Source organism: Zonotrichia leucophrys, chromosome 24, assembly GCF_028769735.1.
Source record: "Zonotrichia leucophrys gambelii isolate GWCS_2022_RI chromosome 24, RI_Zleu_2.0, whole genome shotgun sequence".
Lineage (NCBI taxonomy): Eukaryota > Metazoa > Chordata > Aves > Passeriformes > Passerellidae > Zonotrichia > Zonotrichia leucophrys.
In genome coordinates this window covers 2,394,364-2,407,116 of record NC_088193.1, presented here as the reverse complement: position 1 = coordinate 2,407,116, position 12,753 = coordinate 2,394,364, and the positions used below count along the sequence as shown (strand labels likewise).

The 12,753-nt window shown below is 49.6% G+C and overlaps 1 protein-coding gene across 1 annotated transcript in view; it reads right to left on the bottom strand.

The window, feature by feature from the left end:
• The window catches only part of POU2F3 (POU class 2 homeobox 3), a 53,245-nt gene extending 44,156 nt beyond the window's left edge, over positions 1–9,089 (bottom strand). Inside the window, 4 exon segments of the mRNA XM_064732029.1 lie at positions 3,458–3,526; positions 4,109–4,162; positions 8,806–9,017; positions 9,019–9,089. Of these exon segments, the coding sequence (XP_064588099.1) occupies positions 3,458–3,526; positions 4,109–4,162; positions 8,806–9,017; positions 9,019–9,089 (406 nt within the window).
• Between the last annotated feature and the right edge of the window lie 3,664 nt (positions 9,090–12,753).

The window sequence follows — 12,753 nt, the reverse complement described above, 5'->3', positions numbered from 1 at the left end:
TAATGAGTCATCAGCAACCACTCTGAGCCTTTTCCCACATGAAGCAGGGAACCCAAACACAACGTTATTTGTAAATATTCCTCTAACAATGCCTGCAAAGGAGCACAAAAACTTCCCGGGGAGCTCGGCACAAAGGGAGTTTTGTTGTTTATAAACAGAAAGGGCTGAGAAAACAACGTGGGAAATTATTATTAATTAAAAAATTAAAAAATCACTGGGACAGCCTCAGAAAAAATAATAAAAAAAAAATTAAAATATCACTGGGATAGGCTTAGAATAAATTAAAAAAGAATCAAAAAATATTAAAAAATCACCAGGACAACCTAAGAAAAAAAATTAAAAAATTTAAAAATCACTGGTACAGCCTCAGAAAAAATAATAATAAAAAAAATTAAAATATCACTGGGATAGGCTCAGAAAAAATTAAAAAAAAAATCAAAAAATATAAAAAAAAATCATCGGGATTGCCTCAGGGGAAAAAAATTTTAAAAATTAAAAAATTACCTGGACAGTCTCAGAAAATAATCAAAAAATATCAACAAATATCCAAAAAATCATTAGGACAGCCTCAGGGGAAAAAAACATCAAAAAATCATCACCGGCACAGACTCAGAAAAAAATTATAAAATGAAAAGTCATCACTGGGACAGCCTCAAAAAAAAATCAAAAAATGTAAAAAAATCACCAGGACAGCCTAAGAAAAAATTTAAAAAAAAAATTAAAAAATCACTGAGACAGCCTCAGGGAAAAAATCAAAACAAAAATCATTGGGACAGTCTCAGAAGAAAATTTAAAAATATCAAAAAAATATGAAAAAAATAATCAGGACAGGCTCAGGGGTAAAAAAAAATTTAAAATCATCACTGGGACAGCCTAAGAAAAAAGTAAAAAAATTTAAAAAATCATTGGGACAGCCTCAGAAAAAAATTTAAAAATCAAAAAATCACCAAGGCAGACTCAGAAAACAAAATCAAAAAATAAAAAAAAATTATCACCAGAACCGCCTCAGAAATAGAATTAAAAAATGTAATAAATCACTGGGATAGCCTCAGCAAAAAAATGTGATTTAAACAGGTTCTTTGCAAATGAAGGAGATTTACTCGCCCTGATTTCCCTGCTTGATTTGAAGGCTCTGAGCCACCAACGCTGCCGCGAATATTTTTTGTTATTTTCAAACAAATTGACTTCGCTGTTCTGCTTTCTTTTCTCAATTACCACTAGAAAGAGGCGCTGCAGCTCTCGCTAATGGCTGTCTGGGATGCATAAACTGAAAAAAAAAATCTGAATTTTATCCAACCAAATGTGCTGCCAATTCTGGTTTAACACTTCTGACTCCCACTACGTTTAATAACAAAATTAAATCCCCATTTTCCTCAATCCTGCCACTCATCAATGAGCACCAAATATTTCAGGGGGTTCCAATTCCTGATTTAAGGCCCTGTAAGAGCTCTCAGGGGTTTTTGGAGGAGCTTGGGGTGTTTGGGATGTGTTTGGTGCTGGTTTATCCCAAACCCCAAATTTGGGGTGATTTGAGAGCCATGAGCAGAGGCTGGACTGGCCAAAGTCAATCAGAGTTCATGGATGTGAACAGAACCAGATTTGATCTCTGGTTTAGATTTTGTCAATTATTTGGATTTCTAAATCAAGGGGTGGGGTTCATCCCTTTAAAACCTGGAGTTCTCTTGCTTACCCATAATCTCTTTTTTTTTCCCTAAGTTATCTCAAATTTTATAAGAGGAAAAAATCTCATTTTTTTTTCCTAAATTATCTCAAATTTTATAAGAAGAAAATCATTCCATGCAAAGTTTCCACATTCCCTTGGCCCAGGCTTAGGGCTCTTCATCACTCAGAGAATTTTTGGTTCCTCTACATTTTCTCCACCAGTTTTTGTTTCAAAATGTGTTGATTTCTCTTGATTTACCCAAAATCTCATTTTTTTCCCTAAGTTATCTCAAATTTACTTGTGTTCTCTTGCTTACCCAAAATCTCATTTTTTTTCCTAAATGATCTCAAATTTTATAAGAGGAAAATCATTCCATGCAAAGTTTTCACCTGCTCTTCCACATCCTCCTGCCCAGGCTTAGGGCTCTTCATCACTCAGAGAATTTTTGATTCCTCTACATTTTCTCCACCAGTTTTTGCTTCGAAAGGTGTTGATTTCTAAGCCTTTTAATAATCTTAATTTGCTGCACCTAGTGGGTGCTAAGATGATTTCTCAGTGTTGCTCATTTGCCTACAAAGGGATGTGACCACGGCCCTTTGGGAAATTACAGGGCCTTGTAAATGGGATTCAAATCTCAGCGATCCAAATCTCACCTCCGGCAGCCCCAAAGCACAAACCTGATTTTTCGGGTGCCTGTTACACCTGGTGGTGGGCAAAGCTGGCACAAATTGGTGCTCACAGCATCACTGGCACCTTCAAAGGATCCCCCTCAGCCTCGGATTTCCAGATCCAAGGGATTTGGGGGCTCCATGAGGAGCTGGGGGTGAAAAACCAAATCACACCTCTGCACCTTGCTGCTGCTGGAACTCCCAAACTGGATTTGGTTAGTCCCAAAGTCACTCCCATTATTCTCCACACACACACACACACAGAGCCCAAAAAAAGCTGGTTTTCCTTATGGAAAAGCTCCTGGCACAACCCTGTGGATACAGAGCTGAGCGCACCAGGATGGTTCCAAAGCCATCACTGCTGTGGCAGCGAATTTCTGATTCCATCTCAGACCCACCGTGGACACTGGGGAGGCACTCTTTGAGCAAATTTCAACCTCAAACTCACTTGGGGACATTGGGGAAGCACTCTGTGACCTGGGGACATTGGAGAGGCACCCTGTGAGCAAATTTCAAGCTCAAACCCACTGAGAACACTGGGGAGGCACTCTGTGAACACATTTCCATGTCAGACCCACAGAGGATATTGGAGAGGCACTCTGTGAGCAAATTTCCATGTCAGACCCACTGGGGACATTGGAGAGGTATTCTCTGGGCAAATTTCCATCTCAGATCCACTGAGGACATGGGGGAGGCCCTCTGTGAACAAATTTCCACCTCAGACCCACAGAGAACATTGGAGAGGTATTCTCTGAGCAAATTTCTATGTCAGACCTACTGAAGACATGGGGGAGGCCCTCTGTGAGTGAATTTCCACCTCAGACCCACTGAGGACATTGGAGAGGTATTCTCTGGGCAAATTTCCATGTCAGATCGCTGGGGACACGGGGGAGGCACTCTGGGATTCGCTGCTGTCACACAGGAGGGATCTTGCACGGCTGATCAAGATACCAACGCAATCCTAGCCCTGAGCACATTCCTGATCCACTGCCAGGCTGCAAGAGCAGCAACAGGAGCCCGGAAAAAGCACGGGGGAGAAACTTCCAGCACCCACATTCCCCTTTTTTTTTTTGTTTTCTTTTGTTTCTCCTCCCTCTCCTGGCCCTGCCACCCCAGACCCTCTTACCTGGCTCCACCTGGTCAGGCTCGTGCCGGGTGTCTGTGGAATCTGCAGCATCCCCGCTCATCTTGATCTCTGGAAAAGGAGGCACAACTGATTTTAATAACAGGTCACAGTCCCAGGCAACAGGCACATGTGGCTTCCACTAAACAGCACAAATGAATGTGTGTAATTATAATAAACCATCAGACTTTCAAATTTCTGATTCCTCAACATCCAGGCGCTGGAATATTCATCAGCTCTGAGGATGCACTTTCCCTCCTGTTGCTCTTCGCAGCCCCCCTCACTCCTGTGCCCCCTCCCCAGTTTGCTGGGGGGGTTTTGGGGGTTTTCACCCTTCTCATCCCTCCTCACCCACGGGACAGAGGGGTGGATTCAGCACTGGGAGCTTCCCAAACCTGCTGTGGTGCTCTGGCTGGGACAGCACCTCCCACACCTGCAGAGATGGGGATCCCTCCAGCTTTCTCCCAAATCCTTCAAGATGGCTCAGACCCAACTTGGTTTTCCCTCTGCCTCTCTCTGCGCTTCATTTCTCCTCTTTTTGTCACTTGCAGGTGTCCACAACCCTCAAAAGCCACCCAAGATCTGCCTTGCCCCAAAGTGCTGTCCCCTGCATTTCCCCCTATCTTCACCCAGGCCAAGAAATTTGTCATTTACCCTTGAAGTGATGGCTGCCACCACACCCGGGGCCACTTTCTCCTTCGGGGACAGCTGCAAGAAAAGGTGGGAATGGTCAACTCCACATTAACAGAGGCCAAGGACACAACAGTGAGAGAAGGGGAGATCTCCATTCAAACCCAGATGGACACCCCTCAGCTTTTCCCTTTCCACTGGAATTTTAACTGTTTCCAGACTCGTTGCAAAAAAAAAAAAAAAAAAAAAAAAAAAAAAAGGTAAAAATGAGATAATTTTTTATTATTTGAGTGATTTGCATGTGCTTCCTGCAGCCAATCCCGGCCACAGACTCTCCCCATTTGCATGGGGGAATAACAACAGCGGGGAAGCTGGGCCAGTGTTTGCTGTGGTTTTCTGGGCTAGGGAAGGCAGGTGGAAGCCACCTAAAAGCACCATGCAAACCCTTTTCCTCTTCCCCAGATCCACCTTTTGTTATTCCCAAACAGATGAGAGCAGCCCCGTTGGATTTTTATCCCCATTTCCCTCTTTAGCTCCCACCAAAACAGGCAGGGCTTTGTGTGTGTGTGTGTGGTGTGTGCAGGTTTTCTTCTCCCATATTCAAAGCTGCCCTCGTGTGCAAACAGCAGATAATCTGCTTTTCTGGCCAAGATTTCATAGCTTTGATCAAGTTGAAAGTCTGTAACTTTCTCCAGCAAATGAATAAAGGTAGAAAAAAAAAAAATCAGGATTTTATAGGAGAGCACAGAAACTTTCACATACTTCAGAAACTTCCTTTCCTTAAATTATATTAAGGATTGAGCGGGGAGAAAAGAGTTGTGGGATTTTTTCTTTTTTTTCCCCCTTCAAATAAACCCTCTGCAATTAAGACATGAACGTTTAGTGGGGCTTTTAAGCATTTCTACTGCAGGAAGAGTAATTACCATCAGCTATAAACATCTTCTTGTCTTGTACCACTGCCAAGGGACCCTAACTTAGGCAATCTACAAAGCACAAAGTTTTGCTGGCTGCCAAAAAGTATTTAAAAAAAAAAAAAAAAAAGAAAGGCAAGTTCTCATAAAATAGAGGAAGAAAAAAAAAATCTAAAAGCCTGCAGAAATTTGGGTGCTTCCTTTGGTGAGAAAGCTTGTTAAAAAAAATAAAATTAGGGAAAGCAAATATTTAATTCCCAAGAGAGAGAGAGAAAAGCAGAGCATGAAAATCTCTGTCCCCCCTGCAGGAGTGACCCCCACACCCCTCTGCCATTAAAAACTGGGCTGGGTGGGGAGGGAAGGAGGAATTGCTGCTGCTGCACCTTGATTGCATATCACACGTTATCCACCAGGTAAATCCCCTCCTCCTGCAGCTGGGAGATAAGAGATGCCCTGGGATTCCCATGCACAGGAATTTCATTTTCAGTGAGATTCAAAAACCCCCTATAAATGTGCACAAGTTACTACAGTTTGAATACCTTGAATTTTATTTTCAGAGAAATTCAAATTCCCCCTATAAATGTGCACAAGTTATTACAGTTTGAATATCTTGGATTTTATTTTCAGAGAAATTCAAATTCCCCCTGTAAATGTGCACAAATTATTACAGTTTGAATACCTTGAATTTCATTTTCAGTGAGATTCAAAAAATCCCCTATAAATGTGCACAAGTTATTACAGTTTGAATACCTTGAATTTTATTTTCAGTGAGATTCAAAAAAAAAAACCCTATAAATGTGCACAAGTTATTGCACTTCAAATATTTTGTCAGGAACAAGAAAATAAAAAGGGAAAAATAAGCAGAAAGAAAAGGAAAACTGCTGATCTGAGAGGTTTAAGGTTTAGGACAGATTTTGTATTCTGGATCTGTATTTAAGATTTTTGTAATTAATACAGATTTTGTGTCCCTGTGGGTGACAGGGCAGCCCCAGCACCCTCCAAGGGATCCTTGGGAACAAGGAGCAGACACACATAGAGCAATTATTTTCTAATCTAATTGCACCCAAACCCCTTCCAGTGCAACCAGAGCCATTCAAACCCATCTTTTACCCCTGCTCCATCCTAAAATCCACCTTCAGACAGGGCAGCTCCTTCCACACAGCTCTGCCAGCTTAGCAATACATACAGGATAATCAGGCTTGGAGAAAAAAAAATAAATTAAAAATAAATAAATAAAAAATAAATAAAAAAAAATAAATAAAACCTCTCTGGGAAAAATAACCCGGCTTAGGACAGCCTAACTGCAAACCACAGCCCTATTAGGAGCCGCCAGTGTGGCCTGGGCCATATTAAAAATGTGCTGCAAACAGAGCAGGGGCAGGGGCAGGCGGGGCGGTTGAGCCAGACCAAAGGAGCTCTGCCCGTGCAGACACTTCTCCAGGACATATCTGCATCTCTATTTGTGCTGAAACAAACGCTGTCAGCAAACCAAGCCTTTCCCAAGCTGCTGCCCGAGCCGGCCCGATGGCTGCAAAAGGGAATCTGCTCCTGGAGCAGGGGGAGCTGGGCTGGCCTGGGAGCATCACCCCGGGGTTTGAGGTGTCTGAGCCCCTCTGGAGGCTGCAGGGAGCTGAAATACCCCAAATTTTTAAATGTCCAGGGAGGTGAATTATCCAAAATTTCCAAATATCCAAGGAGCTGAAATATCCCAAATTTCCAAATATCCAGGGAGGTGAAATATCTAAAATGCCCTGGGAAAGGGTGGTGGCACCAGCAGGGAAGTGTCTCAGCAGAGAGGAGGGTGTGAGGGGCATGGGAGTCCCCCTGTGGGCTGAGTCTTCTCCTAAAATCATTAAAGTTGGAGAAAAAGCCTTCAAGATAAAAACTGGGGTTAAAGCTGAGCTCAGCCCTGCATAAAGGTTACAGAGGGGCCTCAAAGCCCCTCAAGTCTTCTCCTAAAATCATTAAAGTTGGAGAAAACCTCCAAGATAAAAACTGGGGTTAAAGCTGAGCTCAGCTCTGTTACAGAGGGGCCTCAAAGCTGCTCAGGGACCCCAAAACGGAACGGCTTTTGTGGAGGGGTGGAAAAATCCCCTCCTATTGTGCTGGGCTCCAAAGGAGTCCTGAAAGCTGCAGCTTTTCTGTCAGCACAGGGGGATGATCAGGGGCAGTGGGATCACAGCCCCAGCTCCAAACCCAGCCCTGAGAGAGGGCACAGGATCCAGCTGGGGAGTGTCCCTGTGAGGAAAGAGTCACCTGGAGGGCTGGATGGGCCATTTTTTACCTTTCCTTTTTGCCCCCCTCAACGAGTCTGGAAGCAGTTAAAATTACCATGGAAAGGGAAAAGCTGAGAGGGAGTCCATCTGAATTTGATGGATGGGTGGATGGATGGATGGATGGATGGATGGATGGATGGATGGATGGATCATTTTTTACCTTTTCTTTTTGCCCCCCCAAACAAGTCTGGAAGCAGTTAAAATTCCCATTAAAATGGAAAAGCTGAGGGGTTGTCCATCTGAATTTGATGCCTGGATGGGTGGATGGGTGGATGGGTCGGTTTTTTTACCTTTTCTTTTTGCCCTCCCCAACGAGTCTGGAAACAGTTAGAATTCCCATTAAAAGGGAAAAGCTGAGGGGTTGTCCATCTGAATTTGATGGCTGGGTGGATGGCTGGGTGGGTGGGTTGGAGCCTGTGGGGGATATGTCCCCCAGAGACACCAACCCCAGCACACCCAGAGCAGTTCTCCAACCAGCCAGGCTCACACCCTGAGCCAATTCCCTCCTTGGCAGCCTCTCCTGGTGTCCAGGGCTCCCCAGCCCACTGAGGCTGCCCACAGAGCCGCCCCAGAGCCCTGCAGAGGTTGGGGCTGTGGAGCAAAGGCTTTGGCCACCTTTGAGCCTGGCTGGGTGGTGGCATTGCTGCAGCTGCCCTGCAGGCCTGTCTGTGAGCCCACGGGCAGGCAGGGCTCGTGGAGGGGCTGCAAACCCCCAGGTATCCCCCAAAGAGCAGCGCTCCCACAGGGGTACCCCAGGGATGGATGCATCCTCCCCTCCAGCAGTTTTGTGCTGCACAAAGCCCAGGACAAAAGTCACTAAAGTCACTGTACCCCAAAATCACTGCCTGCCCAGCCAGGACGGGGCTATCGGGGTCTGGCTGCTCAGCTCCAGCATCTCCCCCAGCTCTGTGCGCGGGGATGGAGCTCGGGCAGGGTGAGCCGGGCTCGGCACAGCCCCGGCGGCCGGGCAGGGATCGCTCCGGCTGCCAGCTCGCTGCAGGGCAGGGGCTGCGCAGGGGGGGTGTGAGGAGCTCATCCATCCCTTCGGAAGCAGCTCCTGAGCCTCGCTGCTCATTCATTCCTGACCCAACCCAGCCTCCCTCAGCGCCCTCCTCATTCATTTCTCCCTCCTTTGTCACGAACTTTTCTCCTTTCAGCGCGTGTCCCATCTCTCTCTCGCACACCTCCCTCCAGCTTTGCCGCATCCCTCCGCGGGTTTATCCCTTCTCCCTCCTCCCAATGACAGCAGGCACGGGTCAGGCACTGAATTCTCATTTTCCAGGCACCCGAAAAGTCTCATTTTCCAGCACTCTGCGCCAGCGCTGCTCCCACGTTGTGGGCATGGCTTGGCAGCCCCCTAAACAGATCCGGGCAGCATCCATCCATCCATCCCCCGGCAGGAATGTGGGCACCTCACCAGCGGGAGAACAGAGGAGGGAAAAGAGCGAGGAAAGGTCACGGCGATGGGATCAAACCCCGTTTCCTGCCCGAGCCCACGGCCCCGCTGCCCCGCGCTGCGCTCCGTGCCCTTTACCTGCGTGCACGGACTCCAGGTTCACCATCCTGCCGGCGGGGGCAAATCCGCGGTGTGCCCAGCCTGCTGCCGTCAGCCCCAGGTTGCCAGGGGCTGCCAGTTTGCCCTCCCTCCTCTGCCACCCGCTGCCTCTGGAAGCGGCCGTGGGTCCGCAGCCCAAGGCACCTAGAGCTCCATTGCCTGTTGCCATGCAGGGCCAGGTGAGCATGCGGCGCTGCCACGCCTCGCCCCACCTCCGGCTCCCTCGGGTGCCCTGACACCCAGCAGCCTGGCGTCAGGCCCATGCAAACGCTGCCATTTGCATATTAGTAACTGGGGGAATGGATGAGTCCCTGCAGCGCTGCCAGGCTGCGGGGTGGGGTGGGAAGGAGGGCAGGAAGGAAAGAGCAGCGCTCCGCCCTCGGCACAGCTCGGGAAGCACCCGCAGCACCTGCCCCAAAGCCCTGCCCGAGCCCCCTTTGGGCTCTGAGCTGCTCCGGGTGGGCATTGCCACCAGGAAAGGTGTGAGAGTGAAGGAACAGAGGTTTGAGGTCACTCTGTGCCGTTGTGCCCTCTCAGGCTGGGTGGGATTGGCCCTGAGCTCCTCTGGGGGGGCATCACACCCAGGACAAGTGTGTGAGTGAAGGAACAGAGATTTGGGGTCATTCTGTGCCGTCGTGTCCTCCCTGGATCCTCCCTAAGCACCTCTGGGTGGGCATTGCCCCAAGGGCAGGTGGGTGAGAGAAGGAACAGAGGTTTGGGGTCATTCTATGGTGTTGTGTCTTCTCAGGCTGGGTTGGATCAGCCCTAAGCACCTGTGGGTCCCCAGGGAAGGTGTGTGAGTGAAGGAACAGAGGTTTGAGGTCACTCTGTGCCGTTGTGCCCTCTCAGGCTGGGTGGGATTGGCCCTGAGCACCTCTGGGTGGGCATTGCCCCAAGGGCAGGTGGGTGAGAGAAGGAACAGAGATTTGGGGTCATTCTGTAGCATTGTGTCCTGTCAGGTTGGGCTGGATCGGCCCTGAGCTCCTCTGGGTGGGGAGTGCCCCCAGAGAAGTGGCCCAGAGAAGGTGTGCCCATGAAGGAACAGAGATTTAGGGTCATTTTGTGTCGTTGTGTCCTCTCAGGCTGGGTTGGATTGGCCCCAAGCCCCTCCAGGTGGGCATTGCCCTGAGGGAAGGTGGGCCAGTGAAGGGACAGAGGTTTGGGGTCATTTTGTGGCTTTGTGTCCTCTCAGGTCTGGCTGGATCCTCCCTAAGCACCTCCAGGTGAGCATCACCCCAAGGGAAGGTGTGCTAGTAAGGAACAGAAATTGAATCACAGAATCTCAGAATGATGAGGTTGGAAGAGACCTCTAAGATCATCGAGTCCAACCTGTGCCCCAACACCTCAACTACAGCACCAAGTGCCATGTCCAGTCTGTTTTTAAACACATCCAGAGATGGTGATTCCACCACCTCCCTGGGAAGAGCATTCCAGTGCTTTATTATTATTCTTTCAGAATTATTTTTTTCCTAATATCCAACCTATCCCTTCCCTGCCATAGCTGGAGACTGTGTCCTCTGCTTCTGTCAGAGACCAACCCCACCTCTGCAACCTCCCTTCAGGAAGGTGTAGAGAGCAATAAAGTCAGCTCTGAGCCTCCTCTTCTCCAGGCCAAACAACCCCAGCTCCTTGGGTTGGTAATTCTGTGTCCGTGTGTCCTCTCAGGCTGGGTTGGACCTGCCCTGAGCACCTCTGGGTGGGCATCACCCCCAGGAAAGGTGTGTGAGTGAAGGAACAGAGGTTTGGGGTCATTCTGTGGTGTTGTGTCCTCTCAGGCTGGGCTGGGCCTCGATGCTGAGTGAAACAGCACGAAAAGGAAAGACAAAAGCATCAAAGAAACCCGTGCTGGCTGGAGATAAAGAGCCTGGTTAAATAATAAATAATAAAGATAAAGGCTGGCACATGGAGAGCCTGCTCTCCTGACATGTGCTCCATCTCTGTCCCCTAAGGAGAGGACAGAAGTGGCAGCCAGCCTCTTCCTCCTCATCCCTGCTGCTCCAAGCTGTATTTACCAACTTCCAGGGAAGCCAGGCAAGAAAAAATCCCCTAAAAATCCCCCTCCGATGGCTTCTTCTGCAGAAAGAGCCAGAGGCCAGAGCCTGGGCTGTGACAGGGACCGAGCTGCTCCCTGTCCCTGCCGTGTGCCACCCTGGTGACCCGGGCAGCCCTGGGGACACCGGTGTGACAGCGCCGAGCTGCCGAAAGCGTTAACGCTCAATTAGTAGCTGCCAGGTACGAGCTATCGCACATTCATCTCTCCCTGGCTGGGTAATTCGCGTTCCAGGGCTCTCGGCTTTCCCACACGCCGCTCTCCCTCCCTCCCTCCCTCCCTGGAAATTCAGGTTTCTCCCAGGGGATGGGTGGGCGGGCAGCATCTCCAGCCTCACCTGCAGCCCGGCCCCGCGGCATGGGCAGCGAGGACATCCCCGGGACAGGGCGGAGGAGCTCAATGAAACCCTAACGAGGGAAATCTGGAGGAAAACTGGGGGTTCCCGGCTCGCCCTGGCGTTTCTTTCCAGGGCAGGGATGGGATTTCAGCCTCCAGGAAGCAGCGAGGTGGCACCAGCTTGGCACGGGCAGCTGCTGGACTGGTGCCACCGCTGCAGCCACCGAGCCCTGCGGCTTTCCTGGGCAGCTGCCGCCCTCTTCTCGTGCGTTTTTCTCTGGGTTTTCCCCATCCTGAAAGCCTGACGCGATCGGGTGTCTTCACTGCGTCAAACACGAATGTATTTGCTGGTGGCTCCCGGCCAGCTTGAGAGGCTGGAGGCCACGGGAGCTCTGCTTCCCCCACATCAGAGCGGCTTTTGTTCACCAAGCAGGAGTTTCTCATCTCTCCCTGCTCTTCCTGGCGCTTTTCCCGTTCTCCTGAGCCCACCGGGAGGGTTCTGCCGGTGGCATCTTCAGCCGGGCAGGAATAGGAATCCCGGCCGTCCTTTGGGCAGGGATGCTGTCCCGGCCACGGGCAGGGCACCAGTGCCCTCTCCTGGCCCCAGACACGGCTGGGAATTGCTTTTTCTGGCTGTTATTTTGTGCTCAGCGGGAAAATTTGAATATTTAGGTGGTTTTCTCCCCAAGCCCATCCCCTTAAATGCCTTGAGCTTTGAGAGAACACACCATCCCTATGAAAATCAGAGGATGGATCACAGCATCACTACTTCTTTCTGCTGTGGAAATGAGATGATCAGGCAAGGAAGGATTGGTTTTACTCCGATCACTGCTAAAATCACTCCCAGACACCATCAAACACTCTGCTCTCTTTCTTTTCCGTGTGCTCACCATGACCTGTCCACTCCCCTCCTCACTGCAGGCTCCGTGCTCTTCCTCTCCTGCTGCTCCAGGTGCCTCTGGAGGGAGATGAGCTCTGCAGGCAGCACCCGATTTATGGGATAGGGCCTTGAAAGCACAAAGTGCAGCGACACGCTACAAAACTCCCCAATTTAATTTTTATTTTTATTTTTGGGAGGGCTGGGGACATCCCGCGATCCCGCAGGGACCACGAGCATCCCTGTCCCGACATCGCGGAGCGCAGCCGCGCTCCGCCAGCACCCACTGCTGGAGGCCGGGGAACTGCACCGGCTACGGCCGCTCCAGAGCCTCGGAATTCCAAACTAAAACCCAAGGAGGCTCCTGGAGATGGGCCCCTATGCTCCAAGAGAGATCCCGTGTCCGTCCCGACATCCCCGACACGCGGGAAGGGACAGCAGTGCCTGGAATCCATCCCCATCCTGCTCACAGCCCGCCCCAGAGCTGGGTTTAATTCCCGGGAAATAAAACCCCACAGAGAGCACAGAACAATCCCCTGCTCCCCCTGCCCCGGAAAAGGGTGAATTGTTGGTGGGTGAGGCGGAGAAAAGCTGGAATTGCTGGTGCCATCCCTGCATTCCCCACACTAGAGGGAAGCAGAGCTCCACATTTCATTTCTCCTTC